At 40.3% G+C, this 22073-nt stretch overlaps 1 protein-coding gene across 2 annotated transcripts in view; it reads right to left on the bottom strand.

Annotated features, from left to right (window-relative positions):
- The window catches only part of COL5A2 (collagen type V alpha 2 chain), a 306470-nt gene that overhangs the window by 98220 nt on the left and 186177 nt on the right, over nt 1-22073 (bottom strand). For both annotated transcript variants that reach the window (XM_033945794.1, XM_033945795.1), the window contains 6 exons: nt 17400-17498; nt 13449-13493; nt 10852-10950; nt 8603-8656; nt 4090-4197; nt 1662-1715 (listed from right to left, as the gene is read on the bottom strand). In XM_033945794.1, coding sequence (XP_033801685.1) covers nt 1662-1715; nt 4090-4197; nt 8603-8656; nt 10852-10950; nt 13449-13493; nt 17400-17498 — 459 coding nt within the window. The remainder of the gene's footprint in view (nt 1-1661; nt 1716-4089; nt 4198-8602; nt 8657-10851; nt 10951-13448; nt 13494-17399; nt 17499-22073) is intronic.

The raw sequence follows: 22073 nt of genomic DNA, 5'->3' as shown, positions 1-22073 counted from the left end.
ATCTGCAGCAAACCACAGAGAGGCTCTTCAAATCTGCAACAGCAGTGATGCAAAAGAAAGCGATCCAAGATGAACTGCTCCAAAACAAAATATCTTTATTAAGACAATCACCTGGCATGGCCCTTGTTTTGTCCGCTTTTGGGCTGATAAAGGGGTCTAATACCAGAAACGGGAAGGCTAAAGGATTTGCAATCCCAACTAATATACAAAAAAGCTAAGCAACACTGAGGGCCTGATTCTATAAACAGTGCCTAGGTTAGGTGCCGCTAGGTGTATAAATTGGGGATGTCTAGCCAAGTTCTGCGCAGAACTCAACATTGATTAATGAGCTTAACTGGCATGATAGTTGACCACTCCATTAAAAACTCATTTAAAAAAATTAAAAATGATCAGGTGTTCCGCAGTTCTTTAAATGGTGCCTAGTGGGTGATTGCTAACTATGCTGAGTGGTGCCTAGGAGATAGGCACTGTTTATTCTGGAGGCCACATTACCGTAAAAATGTACTTCGAGTTGAGTCAGTCCAGCGAATGGCCACTAGGATGGTCTCCGGACTCAAGGGTCTCTCATACGAGGAAAGACTGGGCAAGTTGCAGCTCTACTCTCTAGAGGAGCGCAGGGAGAGGGGTGACATGATTGAGACATTTAAGTACATCACGGATCATGTCGAGGTGGAAAACGACATATTCTTTCCTAAGGGACCTTCAGTCACAAGGGGGCACCTGCTCAAACTCAGAGGAGGGAGATTTGGTGGTGACACCAGGAAGTATTTCTTTACAGAAAGGGTGGTGGATCACTGGAACAAACTACCGGTGCAGGTGATCAAGGCCACTAGCGTGCTCGACTTTAAGAATAAATGGGACATCCACGTGGGATCTCTACGTGGGTCGAGCAGCACTCTGACTTAATGGGGTGGGACAGTAGAGTGGGCAGACTTGATGGGCTATAGCCCTTTTCTGCCGTCATCTTTCTATGTTTCTATAGGATCAGGCCCTCAATGCTCACAGCAGCATGGACACACAGAGGGCCAAATTCTCCAAACGGCGTCCCAAAGTTAGGCGGCGGTAGGTGTCCTACTGCCATCTAATGAACCAATTGTGATGCATGTTTAAAAAAAAAAAAAAAAATGCAGACGCCGTTCTTAGGTGCCAATCTCATGCCTACTGAGGTACATTGGGATGCCTAAGGCTGGTGTGGTTTGCACCAGAAGTGGCCTTAGGTGTCCGTAAGTGTACCTATGTGCCTCTGTAGGTGCAAGACCGGCCCTTTAAATGTAGGCCTTTAAAATGCTGGCCTACATTTAAGACGCCTATGCTAAAAAAAGATGCAATTCTGGACATAGTGTCTGCTGGTGATTACATGCAGTAGGTGCCCATTTTGTAGGCGCCTGCCATGGCATGTGCTGCTTCCAGAATCAGGACCAGACTGATCTCACTGCCATTGTTTTAACAAAGAGATTTTGTTTTGAAGAAGTTCATCTGAGATGTTTTTTACAACAATAAATCTGTGGCCAGCTATAGTGAAAATATCATGAAACAAAAGTGAAGCAATATAGAAATACTTACATTTTGCATAGGATTCGCTGATATGTACTCGTACATTAGAGAATATCTAGTTTCCAGCAGCTGCAGAAATTCTAATTAAAGAAGCAATTACACTATACCTTTGGTCCAGGCAAGCCATCAGAACCAGGGAAACCTCGGTTACCAGGTGCACCCTAACATAAAAACAAAAAACAAATTCTCAGAAAAATCTGGATTAAAATGACGTGTATGCAAGATTTTAAAAGATGGACAATGCCAAACTGCCAGACATTGGTCACAATTTTCACTTTAATCAAATGTCTACATTGTATAAACCCTTGGCCAGTTTCAAACAATACATACAAACTGTTAAGAAGTGATCGCCATTCTGCACACCCAAATTGATGATTTTAAATGAACCAGTCTCATGTTCATTGTTTATTGACAGCTTTTATACCGCTGACTCAGGGAGGAGTGGGGGGGGACAATTGAGAGCAGTTACATGAACTTCTGTGATGGTGTTATAATACATGAGCTTTTGTGATGGTGTTACAATACATGTGCTATTATAGAGGTTTTACAATACATGAGCTTCTGTACTGGTGTAATAGTTTAGAGTTAGTATGTTTCTGTGATGATTTTCAGTGCAGTTTCATGTGCTACTCATTTGACTGAGTAAACAATATTTGTACACTATCATCATCCTATATATATACTAGGGAAGACTAAATTCACCCTATATATTCAATATAGTTTCTTGTGGAATTCATTTGGCTGAGTAAGCAATATTTACACACTATCTTCATTTTATATATACACTAGGGAATACTATATTTACCCTACGATTACATTCATCTTATGTACCTACAGCTTTATACAATAATCCTATGTATATACACACCTAATATTAGAATCGTGCACTACTTATCTTATCCACAGAATTCTAGGCATCTCTATTGTGTTCACCCTATTGTGTTCCTGGACAACTTATCGGGGGTGGGGGAGGGGTTGGGGGGAGCCGGCTATAAGGGTGCTCCAGGATGAGTGCTCTTTATAGAATAGCATTCCTTGCCAAATACTAAGCCAACTTTGGGTGCAAAAACTTGCATCAACTGGCGTGCAATTTAGATGCATACACAATATTCCATAATACTGTGTGCAATTTTCCACAACACCTCTGACATGCCCTTCCCATGGGATCGTCCGCTTGGCAAATGCACATTGATTAAACATAGGTGTTAGCCTATAACTGGTTGTGTAAGTGTATTTCCATACAGATCTGCCATTTTAGCCCCATTTTGGCACATTGCAGGTTTTATCATGTGTTTCAGTACCGAATGGGTGCAGAATTAGCATCAAACTGTAGGTGTTATTTATAGAATTCCCTAGTTAATGTGTGGTTTACCACACAGTAACTGCTAAATTACTGCAAAGCACCTTAACACAGCTCTGTTCTAGCAGTTACCATGTGGTAAACTGCTCATTAAGGGCCCTTTTACTAAGCAGCATTAAATAAAAGGCCTGGGCTAGTCAGTGTGGCTCTTTACCACACACTAAGACCACTTTTAGCACTGCTGCAAAATGGCCAATTTTTCTATTTCAGCAAAAATGGCATTGTTCTAATTTTCCCATTATCTGTTAACTTATTTTTACATTGATGTTATATGTACACTCAAAAGTTGATATGGTAAGAGGCAATATGCCTTCATTATCTAAAGCATTAAACATAAGCCCCCTGATATTCAACCAGCAGTGATCAGCTATTTTATCCCCTGATATTCAGTGTCAGGTTGTGTCTGGGCATCAATACTGAATATGAGGGGATTTTCTGTGCGGGCTGGCATCCCAGGGTTTATGTGGGCCTAGGTTTATGGTGGCCCAGCTGAATGTCAGACTGGACCTAAATTTAAAAAAATTAAAACCTGCTTCCAATCCCTCCGACCATGCCCCCAATCCCCTCTTTGACCCCTTCTCCAACCCTCAGCCAAACCTTCCCCCCTAAAGGACCCCCACTCCCTTCAATGTGTAGGTAGCCCCACCCCCACCCTCCCAGGCCTACCTTTGTCCCTTTTGAGCTCTCCTATTATCTTATGCAGGCCCAAGCTAAATATCATTGGAGCCCGAATGAGTCCCAGTTCCTCCCTAGCACCGCTCCTTGGCCCATCCCTGACTTTTTTGGGGGGGATTGTCAGAGACTATATTAAGTAACGCTTGCCCAACTTTCCAGTTTATAAAATGGCTGGTCATGATGGATGTCTCCAGCACACGGACATCCATCTCATGAATTTCTGAACAGGTAATCTCAACATATTTCCTGTTTGAAAATACCTGTGAAATGGGTGTCCATTTTGGATATTCTAACATGGACGTCCCTATTTTGAATTGATGTCCTTTTGAAAATGCCCCTCTACAGCAAGTAACACATGAACTTTTGCATTACAAAGTTAATTAATATTCATGTTATGGCATCAACTGTGCATTAAGGCTTGCATTAGTATTGACAGAGCTTATTGCTTAAATCCTTTACATAATTCCAGTTCCAGTACAGCTATTTCTAAGATCTCTTACTCGCTCTCCAACTTGACCTAGTGGGCCTACTGTTCCTGGATCACCACGAGGTCCTCTTTTTCCTTCTTCACCAAGGGGCCCAATTGCTCCCTGAGGGCCATGAGGACCCTATAGAAAGTGAAACATATATATTTTTAGTAACATTACTGAAGAATATGTACACATCTAAATATCTTTTTGTTTTAAGCATATAATCCAATTCATCAATATCCCAAGTGATTTCTAGAACCTATTTATAATTAGCATACAGTCAAACAAGAGGCACAAAGGCCAGGTATGTTGTTCATGTGAATGACAACTGGCTTCAGAGACCACAATCCTCATTTGCAGAACTTCGTGTGCATAGACAGTTCTTAACATGCCCCAATTCAAGTCTAAGTGAAGATATAAAGAAAGATGAAAGAGGACAACTATAGAATGAGATTGAGAGGATTTATGTGAAATTTGCCCCCTCTTCTCTGAAGACAGCAGATCACCCCCCTCTTCTACGAAACTGCGATAGCAGTTTCTAGCGCGGGAAGCTGCGCTGAATGGCCCGCGCTACTCCCAACATTCATAGAGTTCCTATGAGCATCGGGAACAGCAGGGCCATTCAGCGCGGCTCTCTGTGCTAGAAACTGCACTCGCAGTTTAATAGAAGATGGGGTTAATCTGCTGTCTTCGGAGAAAACCCATGAAAGGTAAGACAGACAGATCAACAACTATGCAAGTGGGATTCTCTACTTAAGAATTGCCTCCAACAAAAAAGCAGCCATCCAAAAATAATTTTCTATCAGGCAAACTATGCTTGTTTGCAAGGAAACCTTCTCCTCCTAACCTTGATTATTCACAGTCAGAAAATTCAAATTTGATTCATTCTAAATTAATTTGAAATCCATGCACATAATTTGTATTCTAGTGATCCACACTGGCCCTGAATTTTCAAAAGAAAATTCCATATGGAGCTCAAGTTAGCTGGTACAAATCTTCTCTATTGATACAAGTATTTAAACCAATAGGAAAAGTAAATTATATTAGATTTTGAAGTTATATATCACAGGGCTGAAATTATGAATTGATGTGATCCCCAATTGCTATATTTGAAGTACCTTCAGTTTTCAAAACAAGAAAAATCTGTTTTGTTTCAGATTCTGAATCATCATATTTAAAAAAAAAAAAAATACAACAACTTGAAAATTACAAGTACTCATTCTCTCCCACATATGAAATAATTCCAAGAGGAGCAGAAAACAAATTTGACTAGATCCAAAACGAGCTATGATGATTGCAGTTCTCTAGTCCTGTTTATTAAGGTTTTGTAATCAAAGGATATGGATACCATAGACCCCCCCTACTAGAGGGAGGAAATGTCTGCTGTCCATGAGCCTTCTGATTTCCTGAAATAGAAGACTGGTACCTTCCTTTTCAAGATGGTCATAAATAGATTTTTGATAGATCTCATTTGAGGAGGATACCGTTTGCCATGTCCTAATCCAGACATAGACATCAGCATCCCCAATGCATATCATTTCTTCATTCTCCTGCACCCACAACAGTTGAGGAGAGAGGAAAGATTGAAGAGATGACACAGGAGGCATATCTGATATTGGGGTACCCAAATGTCTATTTAATGAAGCAAAAGAGATAGAAAACCAAAAGAATCTTAAAAAAAATTCACAGAGATATCCTCCTTCTCTGATGGTACAATATAAAAATAAAAAACTAAGGAAGTATGGTAGAACATGAAAAATTAATGCATGTATTAAGAAACTGTAGGTAAGCTCTGTAATAAACATCTGAGTTTTCAAAACAGACACACAAAGTACTTTAGAAACCTATGGTGCTTTGTGTGTCTAAGTGCTTTGAAAATATGCATCTATGTTACATGACCCACTTGTATGGCTCGATTTATCTGCTTGTCATCAGGACGTTCAGGGTTCATACCTATGTAATGTATGAGGTCCCAACAACAAGAGGGTTGAATACTGCCATATTGTAAAGATGGTTTCTTTTAGGAACTGAACTGAAATCTCCAACTCAACTGCAGGGTCAATATTCAGCCATTGTGGTTAGTGATTTTTTTTAAATTATTATTCAGTAGCTGCTGTGGTCAAAAAAATATTTGGATACTCTGCACTATTATCCAGAGAATGATCTTTGCAGAATATATGAACAAGACACTAGTGGCCAGAACTTATTCTGATAGTGACAATATTTAGTCTGTTATCCAAATAATTTAGCTGGATAACTTACAACAGCTTATTTGTCCTAAATTATCTAGGTAAGTTATCCAGATATCACACTGATTATTACCACTATCCCTAAAGGTTCTGTGATTGCCTTAGCTTCACCCACTCTCTGCCTCAGAACTATCTGGATGATGCCTCTGAATATCCAATCAGCAGTTGTCATCCAAATAGGTGCTCTTGATTACTGAACTCTGTCTAATTTTGAGAAAATAAATTATGTGTTATTGATCAGAAGTGGTGAAACAGATGTGGAAAAAAAAAACTTCTGCAATACTATCCTAGTTTGTTTAAGCCATTCAATCATTGAATGACATTCTGCCACAGTTACACTGATTTCAAATGTTACAGTTGTTATGCTTTTGGATATACAGTCCGACCTTATTCATGTGTTCCTGAAGCAGGAGTTCATGCATCTGTGGTTGCATCTATTATGACCAAATAGTCCTCAATTGTGCTGCGTTCACATATTTACAGACCAGCTTCCTTTGCTTTCATTTTCACTTAATCTCTGGCGTTCGCTTCCAGATATTGCCCCAAGTGTCCAGAGAGTGAATTACAAGCATCTACAGTCAGTGGGCATAGTAAGGGGAGGCAGACTGCCCCAGACAACATCTTTCAGAGGGGTGCCTGCACCAGTGCATCTCCTCCCCACCTCCACCCCCGTGTACCTCTTTAAAAGTTCACCAGTGCGAGCAGCATCTCCCATTTGCTGCGCATGCTGGCCTTGGCTCCTTTCTAGCACCACTTCCTTGTCGTGAAACAAGGACGTGGTGCCAAAAGGGTGCCAAATCCGGCATGAACAGTGGGTGGAGAGTGCTGCTCACACCGGTGAACATTTCAAGAGGTACGCGAGGGCATGGGGAACCATGGAGCAATGGGGAAGACTGGGAAGAATGGGGGAAGGGCACATGGTGCAGTGCCACCCTCCCTAGCTACACCACTGTCTACAGTGCTGTCCCATGCATGAACCTAACCCTATTTTCGCAATAGGATCCACTATTCACTTTCTGCCATTTTGAGGCACAAACATGTACTGCTGGAAACTAACCTCTGTTTTCCCGTAGACTCAATGTTTCAGTATTCATGATTTTGCAGTTTGCGAACATTTTGGGGAACCATACTACAGCGAATAACGAGAACAGACTGTACCAGTTATTCTCACTGCTCGCTCCTGAAGAGGTGCTGTAACTCTTGGTGTTGCAAAGCCAAAACTATGACATAGTTATGAATCAATACCCTTCATTCTAATTAATTTCAAACAATAAATATTCACGAGGTAAATTTATGAATAGGGTTAAGAAGACAGAAGGCACCTACTTAGCCACTATTATATAAAGATGCATAGATACCATAAAATACCATTATTAAGCGGTATGAATTATGCCTGCATCTAGATTATTCAAATATGCATGTAAATTAGCATATTTTCTAAACTTTCCCCCTAATTCTATAAGTGGCACCCAAAGTGGTGCGTGTACATCGGTATGCATAGCCTATGTACACATACAACTTAAAAGATTAATAGGCCTAACTGGTGCCAATACGAGACTGGCAATCAACACCTCATATCTATGTCAATTAGCATTAATTGAAAGTTATGTGTGTAACTGGGTAGGCGCAATTCTATAAAAGTTGCGTGTCAGTTCAAGTGCACGATGTTGAAATGGGGACATGGTTAGGGGTGGATCATGGGCATTCTTAAGTTTTGTGGTTTTAGCTGGCCCAAATGGGTGTGCCTAAAAGTTGTGATGCATAGGTACTAAGCATAATTCTATAAGGTATAGAATTGTGCTTAGCACTGTGCTAGTCAGCGCCAATTTTTTAGGCATCATACATAGAACTGGTCCCTATGTGTGTACCTATAAACTCCATCCACAATCCACCCAAATTCCTGTCCATGCATTCCATCATTGTTTTTTCCTCCCTTCAACAGCATTGTAACTCTCCCCCCCTTTTCCCCTCACGACTCATGTTAGCTTTAATCTATAAAATGTTAAAGTTATTTTGTATGTCGGCACCAACTATTTGTTTGTATAGTTTTATTATATTGTACATCGCTTAGTAAATTAAATAAGCGATTCATTAAATACAAATAAAAACTTGAAACCAGCAATGTGCTGTATGCATCATTATCTCATTGGACATAACTTTATACCACTCAGTATTTTATGAGATACCATTTACATGTGTATATGTCCACATATGAACAAAAATGACTTTAAAAAAATTACCTCCTCAATGTATAACATAGGACATTTATGTTTAATGAACTGTGGTATACTTACAGGTTCTCCTTTGGGGCCTGCTTCCCCCTTGAAGCCAGGAACTCCAGGATCTCCCTTTTAAAAAACCCCAAAACCAAATGTTACTTCAAGCAATATTAAAATGAACATCATTTATTATGATGCAAGCAAAGCTTCTGTTTTGCCATCTAAATATCAAGGGACTGTATTTCTCACAATTATATTTTACTATCTAAACAATGAACAATTAGGGAGGTCCAAAACATGTGCCCTAAAGAGGCTCCAGCAACACCGCATTTTAAACACTATCCATCAGTAACCAATCCAAATTTATTGGCTTTAAGTGGGGATGCATGTAAACAAAACACACAGTTATATTGTAATTCACAATGACATGCATTTGTGGTGGTCTTGCGAATGCTCTGCAATTAGGAACAGACCAGTTCCACAGAAATCGGTTCCTGCAAAATAGTCCTTCAAAGGTAGCTGATACTCAGATTGTAAGTCAGTAAAAGGCAATAAAAATTATACTCCCTTAGCTTCCCATTGTTTGAAAGTTTTGGTATGAATTCAGAGTTGCCCTGAATTGATAAGTGAGGCATCATTTTAAAAGAGAGACTATCTCCATTTCTAGACCACCTTACATAAAACCGAATTGTTCAGGCTGTCCACAAGGGACAGACTCCCCACAGAAAGAAGAAAACCAATCAAATGAGTAGAACCTAACATATCAAATTCCAATGCAGACATTGAAAAATAGATGGTATTGTGGAACCAGTCGTTAAGATGACGCATTCCACATTCTATAAACATGTATTTTATGTTAAGCAATCCAAGGCCTTCCTGGAATCTGTAACTGATATGAGGCCTCTTATCACTCCATAGGTACATTTGCAGTCCTCTGTGCAGGTATGTCTCATCTGATCTAGTAAGGAACAAAGGCAGCATTTAAAATACATACGAGGGGTGTTCAATAATCTATCTACCTCAGTAGGAAAGAAAAGAGATTTTTTTTAAATGTGTTTTTATTTTCCAATATAGTCCTCTGATAGTTCCATACACTTCATCCACTTTTTTGCAATAACTTTAACCCCTTTGAAAAGAATTCTTCTGTTTGATCTTCAGACCAGGACATCATACTTGAAAACCGCTGTCCACAAGGAGATTTCTTCAAAACTCAGAACAGGAAATATCTGAGGGAGCCAGGTAGGATGGATGGTTCAACTGCTGAAACCCAAATTCTCGGACGACAGCCTGTGATTGTCATGATATGTGCACCGGCATATTTTTGTGAAGAAGCATGCTTGCTGTGAGTTTTCCCTCATTTTTTCTCCTTGATTGTCTTCTGCAATGCGATCATTGACGAAACTCTCCCCGGTTATGGTTGTCTTGTGTGCCATGAACTCCAGAAGCAAAAATCCTTCATCATCCCAGAAGACAGTTGCCATGACTTCTTTGCCTGCAGATTTTTCTGTCTTGAACTGTTTTTTGAGATGGGGCATGACTTGTCCTTCTACTGTATTGACTCCATTTTGGACTCAGGATCTCTGTGATAGACCCAAGTCTCATCTCTAGTCACCACTTGATGAAAAAAATTCACTTGGTCTTCACAGAGCATCTCATCTTGCACTAACCTTGGACATGCCCAGCTTTTATAAATTTTACAAACTGTACCTTCCGAAATGCCCATTTCTTCAGCTATTCATGAAATCTTAACTTATCTGTCTGACAAAATTAAATCCTCAAACTTTCTTGCACTTGCAGATGCCAAAACTGCCATGGGATGCCTGAGAACAGACCAAGGTAGTGGTTTTAACCTGCAGTAAACACGTGTTAGTGCTTACCACAGCTTAGTAAAAGGGTCCCTTAATGTTCTTTTCTCCATTTCACCAAATACATCTTATCTCAGTCCTATCTCTCTGTACCTTGTTTTCTTCTCATTTTTATGTTTCTGCATTCTCCTTTCCACCTTTCTTTTCTGCCCTTCTTATTCATCATACCCTTTCCTTCCTCCCACCAAAAATTAGGCCTCCTCTTAGAAATAGATACACAGAAATATGACGGCAGATAAAAGGCCAAATGGCCCATCTAGTCTGCCCATCCGCAGTAACCATTATCTCTTTCTCTCTCTGAGAGATTCCACATTCCTATCCCAGGCCCTCTTGAATTCTGTCGCTGTCTTCTTGGATATTATAAAATCTCAGATCCTACTGGAAATATGTCAAGTCCACAAGGTCCTAATTACTATAGAATATTGTCTTAGTTCTGTTACTTTAAAAAACTGCTCTTACCGCTGAGCCACGGATGCCAGGAGCACCAGTACTTCCTTGGGGTCCGGGAGATCCAGACGGGCCTGGAAGGCCATGTGGGCCTCCAAGACCAGGCGATCCCTAAAATAGATATAGCTTTATGATGAGAAATTCATACACATTAAAAAGATAAAGAAAATAAAAACCTAAAGGGACTGTATGACGTATGCTGAACACAAGAATGGAGGCATAAACCAACTCACAAAATGGGTTTTTAATGCTAAGAGAGGAATTTACAGAAAAATGATATTACCCAAGACATTTCCAACCATTTTAGTTCATTTTTCAAAACTGCAAAACGTCTATCTTTAAAAAAATAATTAAATAACTTATGTAGACATTTTAGCCCTTAGTACAGGGCTAGTCACATCCGGTTCTCGAGATCTACTGGCAGGCCAGGTTTTCTGGATATCCACAATGAATATGCATGAGAGATTTGCCTGCACTGCCTTCATTGTATGCAAATCTCTCTCATGCATGTTCATTATGGATATCCAGAAAACCTGGCCTGCCAGAAGATCTTGAGGACTGGACTTGGGCAGCCCTGCCTTAGTATGTCTATCTTTTTTGGCCATTCTTGAATATACAGATGTCCACATGAAAAACACTAAAAAAAAAAAAAAAAAAAAAGCTTTTTTGATGTCCAAGTAGCTAACATTCTTAGCAAACTGTTCACAGAAAGCTGAGTAGAGCAGAGGGACACTAAGAGGTACTGTAGTGAATGTCACAAAAAAAGTTCAAGGTTCACATGTCACTATAACCTGCTTATATTGCATGTTGAGCCCTCCAAAACCCACCCAAAACTTACTGTACCCACCTGTACACCACAACAATAGCCCTTATGCCTGCAGGTGTCATCTTTATGTAGGTACAGTAGGTTTTGGAGGGCTCACCATATAATATAAGCAAGTTACAGTGACATATGACCTAGGACTTTTAATTTGATATTCATAGCAGTAACCCTTAGACTGCCCCTTTGCTCTGCTATGGAGATGTATATGAGCCATGTAAATCTGTAAGGCAGACTGGAAAGTACTGGGGTTTTTTTTCACATATTTGGGTGGTGGGAGGAGATTGGTGACCACTGGGGGAGCATGACTTAATTCCTCCAGTGTTCATCTGGTTAGTTTGGGCACCTTTTTGATTCTTATTAGTTTTTAAAACAGGTCTAGCCCCAAATGTCTAAATGGTGCCCCAGATGTTTTGTTAAAAGTTTGATTATCCCTGCAGAATGTCCAAGCCCTAAGCCCAGCTAAAGCTCACCCAAAACATGCCTCTAACACCCCCCCTTAAGAGTCAGACACACTGGAGAGACCAGAAAGACATCTAGAAAGTCTGTTTTGAGAATGCCCACTTGGACATTTTGACTAGTAAGATGTCCAAATGCTGGTTTATGCTGTCTTTTGGACGTCTATCATTTTTGAAAATGCGCCTTATTCTGTACTTCGAAAGGAAATGAATGTCTACTGTATAATTTGGTATACCGCTTTACACACAGGTTTTTAAAAGTAATTTACAATAAAAGCAAGGTAAAAACAAAAACATAATATAATATAATACACAAATAATGCAACAGACATTATAGGGGGGGATTCATGAAAGGGCTTTATCCTACGCAATCACGTTAGCACATGCTAACTGCTAAAGATGCCCGTTATAATTTATGGGCGTTTATCATCTGGACTCTATATTGTTAACATCAGTAATAAATCTCAAAGGGAAGCCTCAGCCCCACCACTCCACCACAAAGCTGCTTTTCAAATTGCAGGAAGCCTTACGTGGCGCCTCATCATTGGCTGTCACCTTCTTGATAGTAAACTTTTCTTTGTTCTGCTTTTTATGTGGTGAAATTATCTAAAAAAAATTTTGTTGCAAAATAGCATTTCCTCTAATAAATATATATAAATGTAAAGTGCTTAAATAGTGCATTTGTACTTAGCTTATATCACAGCCAAAACCTAGGAGTCTGACCCCTCATACAGGCGTTTTATCATCTGGACTCTATTACTGATGTTAACAATATAGAGTCCAGATGATAAACGTCTATATGAGATAGTACTGGACTTTAAGGAACATTCTAACTTATGCCACAGTTTATTTGGGCATTATAATTTATGGGCATCTTTAGCAGTTAGCATGCGCTAATGCGCTTAATGCCCTTTCATTAATTCCCCCCCCCCTCCAACCCCACCATACACACATAAATATCCAAAAAGATCAATATTGAGTTTTACACCTGATCCTAGGTTGTATAAATTTCAGATAAAAGCTTAATGAGCAGTACTCCAGTAGAGAGATTCCAGGGAATTAATCCCCCAGTGGTTTATATCCTTCCCAAAAGTGAAACTGGCAAGGGATACCAGGGGTACTTTAGATGTTTAAAGGTCTACAATGGATACTACCACTGCAAGTAACCAGTGTATAAATGTCCATTTCTCAATGTATTTTAGAACAAGGTCTGATCATGATGTTACAATGAACATGAGATATCCCAGCCTGGATGTCTCAATTCCATTTTGTACGAGTATGTCCTTTCTGAAATGCTGCTCAAATTTACCATACACGTATGAATGACTTACCGTTGGACCTTTAGCACCATTTGAACCATCTGTTCCATCTGATCCCTAAGAAGAAAATATAATAAAGATAAGTACTATAATATGTTCCTTGGTTGAAAAGAAATACAATGTAAAATATTATTTTAAAAAAATGAATAGGACATTGTGAACTGGATGAAAACTATTGTAAAATTGTGGCAAAATAAGTTCATGTTGTCCATATGTCATTTTGTAGCAGACTTGATTGAATTATTAATAGTGCTGGATTCTCAGTTATTCTTATTTGGTTATGCAAATCCGGTCTCCTCACTAATTACCAGTAGTCCTTTTACTAAGGTAGCCAATTTAGCGCACGCTAAACACTAATGCGTCCATTATATCCTATGAACGCGTTAGCACACATTAGTGTTTAGTGCGCACTAAATCGACTAGCACACCTTAGTAAAAGGACCCCATAATGTTAATGGGGAATGTTTAACCAAAATGATTATAGCCAGAAAACAGAACTTGGATCAACTAGGGAAAGTCTGGAAGGTGATGTCACTGGATAATAACATGGTAAACGATAGCAAATTAAAATCCCCATGGCTCATTCAGTCTGCCCAATGGTGATTTGTCTACTTTGGGTAGTTGCAAAAACAAATTCACATTTGCATCTCATTAAATACTGGACATCAATAAATGTGGTGATTTTCACATATGAGAATGTTATGGGGTCCTTTTACTAAGTTGCAATTAGACTAGCATGTGACTAATGCATCATAAAATAAAATACCACAGGACACGCTCTGATCTCCTGCAATAACTTTAAAATGTGAGCACACAAAAATATTTCTACTTTTTTTGAGAGAGGTGTTAGGGGTGGAAAGAGGGCATTCCTGCACTAACCAATCAGAACATCTACATTACTGTGCGTTAAGGAGGGAATTCAATACATGTCACTGAAAATTCAGTGCCGAAAACTTGATCACTAAGCACTATTCTATAAAGGGAGCACACCCTTTATAGAAAAGCATTTGGCGCAGATCCTATGCCTAACTTACGCCTGCTAAAAGCAGGTGTAAAAGCCTGAATTCAACTTAAGCACACTTCGGGCAAATTCAATACATCAGTGCGCAACATTTTGGAATGCCTCCGACATACCTCTGTCCATGCCCCCTTTTCAGATATGTGCGATTTAAGTTAAGCACTGTGCTTTATAGAATAGCATGCAGCAAAATGTGCATGTTGCTGCAAATTAACATCAATAATTGGTTGTTAGCTCCCAATTATTGATGTTTCTAAGCTCACTTAGTCAATTTATTTGTGCATGCATCTCTGATGTGTGCACAAGGTTGTACACAGAAATTTTGGCTTGATATATATTATATGGGGGTAAGTGGTTAGCGCATGGATACCTATCAGCCCTTACTGCCACAAAATAGGTGTTGAAATATGCTCACATGGTAATTTAAAAAAATGGCTGCACACTAAAGGCCACATTAGTATGGGCCATTAAATCAAAAATAGGAAATAGGTCCTTGTACGGCTGTAATAAAAATGATGTTAACGCATACAAGAAACTCACGTAAGGGCACACTAAGGTCAATTTATACTGCACCTTTGTAAAAGGATCCTTAAATGAATTAAAATTTACCCCCCTCCCCTTTTATACAAAACCATAGAGCATTTTTAGCACTGGCCATGGCAGTAACAGCTTCAGCTATCATATGAATTCTAGGAGCCTGGCAGCAGGAGGGAATGGGCATCTCACCTGCCGACTGGAAGTGGGGGGTGTCAGAGGAGTTAGGCAGGAAGGAGTAAGCATCCTTCCTGCCGATTGTGAATGTGGGTGTCAGGGGGGTCGTCTGCCATAGCTGGTTCAGCTGATCGTTGCAGGGGTATTTTCCCCCCCAATCAGCTTAGCTGGCAGGACTCCCCAAGCCACAGTTTCTAGGAGATCTGCAAGCTCAGCTGATCAGGGGCTTCCCTTGCCACGATCAGCTTTTAGGATTGAAATGTAGGCCACCATTTTGCAAGCCTATATTTGAGGTTTCTGTCGTGGCTCTAAGGAGACACAAAGGGATGCTTAAACTCACCCAAGGCCACTTCTGGGTTAAACCACGTCCATTCCCAGTCTTGAGTGAGCTTAAGTGTCCCTACACATCTCTATAAACCCGCAACAGATGCCTACAATGTAGGCGACCTTTCTCGCCTAGGTTTTTTTCTAAAAATGTGCATCCCAATTGGCAGCCAGACAGTGGTAGAATGCCTTCTGCCACCTACAATTGGGATGCCCATTTATAGAATCAACCCCTTACTGCCTACATCAGCATTCAGACCTTCTCTGGCTTTTCTTTTCTTTTTTTTTAAGGAGACAGGAGTTCCTTTGTTCAGGTGGCTTGGTAAGAACTAGAGAATGACATGGGGACACATTTTTCCCCGTCCCCGCGGGAACTCATTTTCCCATCCTGTCCCCGCAAGTTATTTTCCTGTTCCTGCCCCATTCCTGCAGGTTCCATCCTCATCTACAGAAGCCTCAAACACTTTAAAAATCATACGTGACTAAGGCTTGTGTGGTTAAGGCAGAGCTTGCAGGAATGGGACAGGGACAGCGACAAAACTCACGGGGACAGGACGGGGAAATTGAGTTCCTGCGGGAACAAATTTAGCCCCATGTCATTCTCTAGTAAGAACACAGTCATGCTGAAAGAAGAGAAATATGGTTAAGGAGGGGAAGGGACCTGTTTATGTATACCCAAGACATCAGCAAAGAAAGTCAAGACCCCCTAGTTCCTAAGTTTGAGGGAGCAGGCCAGGAGCAAGCACCGGTCAAATAGTAGTACAGGATATATCTATCTACCTGCTAAAATAGAGAGAATACTGAAAGTGAGGTTGCTACACAGTATCCTTTATGTCAGAGCTCTGGCATTCTCACTATCTCTACCTGCTGGTAGATGGGCATAACCCACTTGCCTCTGGATTGATCTGTGGAACATAATGGAATGAAGATGGAAGATGTATGGTTGCCATGGAGAGAAAAGAAATGTCAAAATTGGCAAACGGAAACCAGAGACTGGGAAAATACATTTAGAAAAAGTAAAATTATAAACAAAGGTAACTAGAAGAAGAGGAGATCTGTACTTATCTTTACGTGGAAAAAGCAGAAATTTCTAAGGCCTTTGTTATCCTGCACCTGGCAGGTCATGAGGAGCATGCTGTTACTCTAGTCGCCCTTCAAGGGGAAGTGTGCAAAGTTGCTGCAGTTCCACTATTTGATATCCTGAATTTGCATGTTTGTCTTTTCTGGTCTCAGTATGGACTGTGTACCTGAACCTGAGGTGGAGGATTTATGTGGAGGAAGGAAATGAGCTACCTTCAACTTGAAATCTCTTGATATGGCTGTGCTTGACTGCTATCATGTGGCCTGGTTTTGATTTGTTGGCAGACCTGTGAATTCAATATGGTCATATTTGGAGGGCTGTCAGTCTTACTAGCTCAAAGCACTAATGCCTTGCCATTACATTTTCCTGGAAGGATGCAGCATTTCTTGTTTATGGTAGACCAACTGATCTAAAAAGGAAGGCTGTTTCCTGAGGTGTGAGCTCCTCTCTCCTCTCCACACTACTCCTTTCTTTCCTACAACACTAAAGATCATTCAGGGATGGGTCACACACATTAGGAAGACTTGGATACATAGTAGTTGATTATGCTATTACTAAGAAACTGCAACCATAAATATATTTACATTGGACTGCTGTGTCTGGAGTCTTCATTGAGTGTAACTTAAATTGAAGGATAGGTGGAATCTGACAATGCAGTTCTGGGTTGGTCATTGCTTCCCTAGTTATGATGTACTAATAAGAAAAACAGGAACTTCAAACTTAGTGGCTTTCTGAATCATTTCAAATATGATAGATGTACTTTTCATCCTAAATATTATTCCCGTGTAGAATTACAGATGTTCAAAGTATTCATGACTGCTGAACTTACAGAAAGGCCTTGTGATCCAATTGGTCCTTGTGTTCCAGTGTCACCTCTTTGTCCTTGAGGACCTTCAGGGCCACGTGCACCTGTTGGGCCAGCTTCACCCTAGGGTTAACACAGAAAAAGAGCAAACAATTAAACAAAAGAGTGTAAATTCATTAAAAAAATATTTCAGGCACTGACTAAAAGAGGTTCTTTTTACTAGAAAGAACTGTAAATAATTTTCTACGTTTTTTTTTACAATCACTGAGTTTTACTAAACTGTGGAAGAGTTTCTTACCATGAGCCGGCAAGGTAAATGCTCCAACGCTCATAGGAACTGAATGAGCATTGGATCATTTACCACATCAGCCCACAGTAAGAAGCTCTTACAAGGTATAGTAAAAGGAGTTCTACATAGGGATCCTTTTACAAAGCTGTGGTAGAGGTTTCTAGCACAGGCCAGTAAGATAAATGTTCCGATACTCATAGGAATTCTAGGAGCAATGGAGCATTTACCTCGCCAACTTGCTGTAAAATCCTCTATCACGGCTTCGTAAAAGCCGCTGATAATTTTTAGCCCAGTCGAATTGTTCAGGATTTTCACTACAGTATTACTTGATTTTCAAGCATTACTATAGGCATTGATTTAGAAATAATCCTTAATTGGGGTCCTGTCAATTTCTGAGAAGGGGCTCCTGTCAACTCTGCCCCAAATGTGTTATCTATTTGCCAATCTATATCTAACCAAGGGCTGCTGAGAACCCTCGATATTTCCTCCCAACATAAAAATCTTTGTGGTTGAAATTTTCAGGAAACTATAAACATTTGATTGTTTTTTTAGATTGGCACCTAAATGTGATGGTGCGTGGTGTGAACGTGGGTGCAAACATGGTCTGGCTATGAGCATGAGTGGCACACGAAGCTACACATCCACATTAAACGTCTGCCATTCAGTAAAACCCCACTAGTTGTTTAATGGATCATAGTAAAATGGCCCCATAATTCTGAAATTTCCAAAAATATGCATGTATTTTTAATTCAGAAAATCTATTCATGCACATTAGTTGGTACAAATTTCTTCAGGTATTTTTCCTTTGATAATTTTCAAAGCAAACACAGAAATGTAACTTTACTTTGAAAATCCAACAAGAGTCCATACATGAAAAGTCTGCATTTTGATTGAATTTAAGTACTTTTATAGTGTAATATGATTGTATAATGTGTTGCACTTATTTATGGCTTCAAAATGAATAAAGATTTTTTTTTTTAAAAGAAGTCTGCTTTTTTAAGACAGTGTGCCAATTCAAGCAGTTGTTAGTTTAAAGAAAAACAAAAGGTGTTTGAGTTCAGATTACTGCATATGTTGTATTAATAATCTGCAATTAAAAAAAAAAAAAAAAAAAAAAAAAGTCACTAAAATAAACTTTACCAACCTTTGAAACATACACATTTTAGAGCAATACTTTTATTACTTGGTAACTGTGCTTTCAGGTGCAATGAACATGAATCCGAATATGTTTTTTCTACAAAGTTCTCAGTCTTGAAACCGGACTTTTAAAAAGATACCAGAAATAATTGCCATTATTTCCACTGCAAAGCTTTTTCTCCCACAGTCCTATATTATTACTAAAGGAAGTCCGTCTTCTCCATGTTTTACAGCAAGCCAAGAGAATTCATGGATAACTTTTTGTTAGGAAGTGATCTTAACACTATACTGTAGACCAGGGGTGTCCAACCTTTTGGCTTCCCTGGGCCGCATTGGGCCAAAAAAATGTTTCTGGGGCCGCACAAACGCTGCAGCAAGATAGAGGAGGGAACCGGCAAGACGGTAAACACGGGGGCAGCACAGGAAAACACTGCATCGCCTTCGACCGGGGCCGCACAAAATGCTTCATGGGGCCACAGGTTGGACACCCCTGCTATAGACTAATCCTTTATCCACTAGACCCAGTATAAGTATTAACAGTGAGTCACAATCTATGCGCTGAAGCTGTAAGCCAATTTATCCAGAGGTAGCACCCTTCTCAAGACCCTAACAATTTTTGTCATTGCCCTTCCATACAGTTTTTTTGTGATTAGTGGTGGAAAGGTCATCAGATATGCGCAAAAAAACACTGGGGGACAACATTAAAAGGGGTTGAATTTAATTATCATATTAATGGACTGAGCGGTACCACTATCTGGATAAGTTAGGACAGCAAAAAAGCTGTCTTAATCCAGATAATGAGCTCAGTATTGCTACTGTCAGGACAGTGACGTCAGTCACCACTTTATCCAGATATTCAGCAGTGGTCACTAGATACAATGCTGAATATCATTAGCCCATATGATTTTTAGGAATAATGAGTTTGACCCACCATGTCACATGGCAGTACCTTGGTCTGAATTTAGTACATACAGTATATATTTCATTGGGTTTTTATTTCTTTTCAAACTAGATAAAGGATGAGTATTAAGCAACCATACAGTGAGTTACAGATCTCTATACCTGACCAAAAGGCAATGATGATTCTGATGGAGGTTGACTAATTCTAACTCGTATAAACAATTGTTACTCACACTGGCATAGTGAGGGTGGTAGGCGCCTACCCACCCCCCACCCTCTTCTCTGCCCACCCCCTGCCGTGCACATGTCCCTTCCCAGCACCTGTTTAGCTTCTCAACGCGAGCAACAACTTCAGCTTGCTGCCCGTGCCGGCGATGGCTCTCCCTCTGACATCACTTCCTAGTTGTGAGACCCGGAAGTAACATCAGAGAGCGCTGAGGCTGGCGCGAGCAGGTTAGAGCTGCTGCTCGCGCCGGTGAAGAGTTAGAGGTACAGTATTGGGGGGGGGGGGGGGGAGAGTGAAGGTGTGTGTGCGATGGGGGAGGAGTGGGAAGGAGCGGGGGAGAAGAGAGGAGGAGAGGTGCCCAGGTAGTCCACCCCATCCTTACTACAGTACTGGTTGCTCATAACTCCACTTCAGAGACATTTATAAAAAGAAATTAATTTCTGAATGCTAAATCTTTTTAAAAGAAAACTATATAATTGATCCTTATAATCATTATTTTATCTAAGTTCTGCAAATTTAAAAACTACAAGTTGCAATAGGATTCATAGAGTTGTGAGCGTCAAGAGCAGCGTAGAGCAGTCCGTATGCCAGCCTGCGCTAAAAACTGCTTCCACAATTTTGTAAAAGGAGGGGTGGGGGGGGGTCTTGTTAGTACCTACCCAAATAAAAGAGAATAGCAAAACCTCAATTGTACTGATTCTTCTATTAGAAAATAACTCAAATCAGATAATCCTAAACAAATGTATGTGTGCCTCTTAAATCCCCAGCAATGTATCCTTAATGTAGACTATTCTGTGAGTATCTCTTGTATGGTAAAACTGGAGGCTATGGGTCCCCCACTCAAAAACAAAATGCTGATTCACTTCTCGCTCGTCATTCGCAGGGGATATGGGCAGAGCCGGACCGCGAATGGCGAAAAACTGCGATTATCCGGCTCTGACCCACCCCCACCTCCCTGCCCTTACCTGGTGGTCTAGAGGGCTTTTGGGGCAGGAGCGATCTTCCTATGCTACTGCCCCGTGCAAATCGCCATGAGGAAATGGCTGTAGGGAGTTCCCGACGTAGTCTCGAGAGACTACGGGAACTCACGTCTGCGCATTTCTGGGTGCCTCAAGCCGTGGCCACCACCTTTAATGTGCCCCGGCTCGAAAAAGTTTGAAAGACACTGTTCTAGAGAGTATAGCTAAAATGTTTAATAATATAATTATATATAGGGGAAAAGATATTTGCAGAAAGGACATTACAGTAAATTCACAGAGTTACTGTTAGTTAAGACCCTTCAGAGTTTTACATGACCAAAAGCATCTCAATTAAACCAATTATAGACATAGAAACAATGTAAAACTGATCTATAAATCAGATACCCATAGCAGGAATATGAGGTTTTTACCTTGGACTTGCCAAAGAGTGGCAGAATTAAAGTGAAAATGACTTTGGGGACCAGGGGACACACTCCTCATTGTGGGGCTCCCTCCGATTATGTATATAAGAAAAGATGTCTGCATTTGCGCTACTAAACGAAGATAAGTAAAAGTTTTCATCAGCCTCATATTTTATTGTGCATCTATGAGTTCAGTTTTCTTTCCCTTTCTTTAGGGTCCTTTTACTAAGCTGCAGTGGGCACAAATGCATGCTTACTGCAGCTTAAAAAGGGTTACCATGGGACACACTGAGACATCCCATGGGGTGTGTTTGGGAGTGGGCGTGACAGTGCTAATTCGTTATTGCATGGGGTATTGTCGTTTGTTGATCAGTCCGGAACCCTTACTGCCTGCAAAATAAATGGTGGGACAGGCTCACATGGTAAGGTTTTCAATGACCGTACACTAATTTCTTAATTAGTTCACGGACATCACAGTAAATTCCAGAAATAGGAACATCTGCCTATTTCCAGCCACAGAAAAAATGACTTGGTGTGTGAAAAAGACCTGCCATAAGGGCACGCTAATGCCACTTTTGCCTCAGTTTTACTAAAAGGGCCCCCTTATCTTCAGGATTGATAATTGGGAGGTTGATCTTGGCATATGCCGAGTTTTTTGTTCCAAACTTGGAGTCACTGCATAATTACTTTGTTTCTATTTTTGTTATTGTTTACATCCTGAATCTCTGATGAAAAATATCACTACAATTTCCTTTCTGAGAGGAA

Source organism: Geotrypetes seraphini, chromosome 5 (genome assembly GCF_902459505.1).
Source record: "Geotrypetes seraphini chromosome 5, aGeoSer1.1, whole genome shotgun sequence".
Lineage (NCBI taxonomy): Eukaryota > Metazoa > Chordata > Amphibia > Gymnophiona > Dermophiidae > Geotrypetes > Geotrypetes seraphini.
This window is presented reverse-complemented; position numbering and strand designations above follow the sequence as displayed.